Here is a 2500-nt window from a genome sequence, read left to right on the forward strand (position 1 = left end):
GGGACGAAATCATTCGTGATTCCTTCAAAAGTTCAAACTTGCAGCAAATGTTTATATGTCGAACAGGCTGGCATAAGTCCTTTTTCTAGTTTATATATGAAATTTCTGTATTAATGTTGTTAATGTTTTAAAATATTTTATTTTAATAAATCATTAATTGTTATATTGTTCATTTATTTCATTATTTCCTTTCCTCACTGGGCTGTTTTTCCCTGTTGGAGTCCTTAGGCTTATAAAAACTTGCTTTTCAAACTAGGGTTGTAGCTTGGCTAGTAATAATAATTATAATAATAATAATACATTAATAACAATAATAATAATAATAATAATAATAATGATAATATTTCTGCAGTAAACATCGCAATATTGTAGGTAGTTACCCTCAGACCGCCATGTAATTTATATCTCTCCTTTAACACAAAATCCTCATTAGATTAACATTAACTGTTTTCTCTCATTCATCTTCTCACCAACTGGTTCTCTCCTTCCTCCGCAGAGCGTCCTGCAGCAGCAGGCCGTGAGGTTTCAGGAGCAGGGCGACCTGCTGGCTAGCCTCAATGAATACTCCTGCCAAGGGTCTATGGTGAAGAAGCAGGGCGTGTCCGGAGAGTCCTGCTTCCAAAATAAAACAGCGGAGAAGATACACATCCAGAGATTCGATAAAGATTTCAGGTAAGTCTTCTCTCTCTCTCTCTCTCTCTCTCTCTCTCTCTCTCTCTCTCTCTCTCTCTCTCTCTCTCTCTCTCTCTCAAGATTTTAGGTAAGTCATCCCTAGATATTTTATCTATCTCTCTCTCTCTCTCTCTCTCTCTCTCTCTCTCTCTCTCTCTCTCTCTCTCTCTCTCTCTCTCTCTCTCTCATCAAAATTTTAGGTAAGTAATCCCTAGATATTTTAACTCCTCTCTCTCTCTCTCTCTCTCTCTCTCTCCTCTCTCTCTCTCTCTCTCTCTCTCTCTCTATCAAGATTTTAGGTAAGTCTTCTGTAGATATTTTAAGCCATTCTCTCTCTCTCTCTCTCTCTCTCTCTCTCTCTCTCTCTCTCTCCTCTCTCTCTCTCTCTCTCTCTCTCTCAAAATTTTAGGTAAGTCATCTGTAGATATTTTAAGCCATTCTCTCTCTCTCTCTCTCTCTCTCTCTCTCTCTCCTCTCTCTCTCTCTCTCTCTCTCTCTCTCTCTCTCTCTCTCTCTCTCTCTCTCTCTCTCAAAATTTTAGGTAAGTCATCTGTAGATATTTTAAGCCCTTCTCTCTCTCTCTCTCTCTCTCTCTCTCTCTCTCTCTCTCTCTCTCTCTCTCTCTCTCTTCTCTCTCTCTCTCTCTCTCTCTCAAGATTTTAGGTAAGTCTTCTGTAGATATTTTAAGCCATTCTCTCTCTCTCTCTCTCTCTCTCTCTCTCTCTCTCTCTCCTCTCTCTCTCTCTCTCTCTCTCAAGATTTTAGGTAAGTCATCTGTAGATATTTTAAGCTATTCTCTCTCTCTCTCTCTCTCTCTCTCTCTCTCTCTCTCTCTCTCTCTCTCTCTCTCTCTCTCTCTCTCTCTCTCTCTCTAAGATTTTAGGTAATTAATCTAGATATTTTAAATCTCTCTCTCTCTCTCTCTCTCTCTCTCTCTCTCTCTCTCTCTCTCTCTCTCTCTCTCTCTCTCTCAAAACAGGTAAGCAATCAGGATCCTTAAGAAAGGTAAGAAATTGCAGTCATAACATTGAAAGAAAGGATGAAAAAACACCATGGTAAAAATTTTAAAAATGGCTTGGTGGAGGAAACTTGATATTGTAAGCAAAGGAGACTTTTGGTGGAAAAACACATATTATGATTAAACCCCAAAGAGTGGAGATGTATATTTCCAAGGGAAATCATTGCTTGTGTTCGCTCGCTCGCTTGCGCATGCGATTATTTTTCGGGTTTTGGTCTTTATGTAATATTCTGAATAGGAAGAATGTACTCCGTTTTCGAAAAAAGCCTTTTATTTTCTCTAAGTCTCGCGAGGTACCGGTTTCCTTAAATGGGTCCCCGAATGGGGTTTGTTCATTACTTTTTTCCTTTATATATAATAAAAAGTTTTCTTCATTTTAAGACAAAAGGAAAAATTATAACGCTCGTTTCTGTAATCACCGGATTTCACGGTTACAAAATTTACACGCAGAGAACGGGCCTGTATAAATGAAATGAAAATTAATATTATTTGCTTATTAAATTGTGAATTGGTATTACGAATATTGAATTATTAACAACCATTAAGGTACTAACGCGATTTCGTTGAAAATTAATATTTCCTTGTTAAATTGTGAATTGATGTTATGATTATTGAATTATTAACACCAATTAAGGTAATAACACTGTTTTCATAATCACCAGAATTCAAAATTACAGAAATTATAAACAGAAAACGAGCCTTTATAAATGAAATGAAAATTAATGTTTTTCTCTGTTCTGTGTTTAATTTTGAATTAATATCATTATTTTTTAATTATTAACAGCAATTTAGATCTATGAAATGTGTTTA

General features: G+C 36.3%; 1 protein-coding gene across 1 annotated transcript in view; it reads left to right on the forward strand.

Annotated features, from left to right (window-relative positions):
* Positions 1–500: 500 nt before the first annotated feature.
* Positions 501–2500, forward strand: part of Pkg21D (Protein kinase, cGMP-dependent at 21D) — a 148036-nt gene continuing 146036 nt past the window's right edge. Inside the window, exon 1 of the mRNA XM_068372593.1 lies at positions 501–672. Coding sequence (XP_068228694.1) covers positions 581–672 — 92 coding nt within the window. The 5' untranslated portion in view covers positions 501–580. The remainder of the gene's footprint in view (positions 673–2500) is intronic.

This window comes from Palaemon carinicauda, chromosome 4 (genome assembly GCF_036898095.1).
Source record: "Palaemon carinicauda isolate YSFRI2023 chromosome 4, ASM3689809v2, whole genome shotgun sequence".
Taxonomy (NCBI): domain Eukaryota; kingdom Metazoa; phylum Arthropoda; class Malacostraca; order Decapoda; family Palaemonidae; genus Palaemon; species Palaemon carinicauda.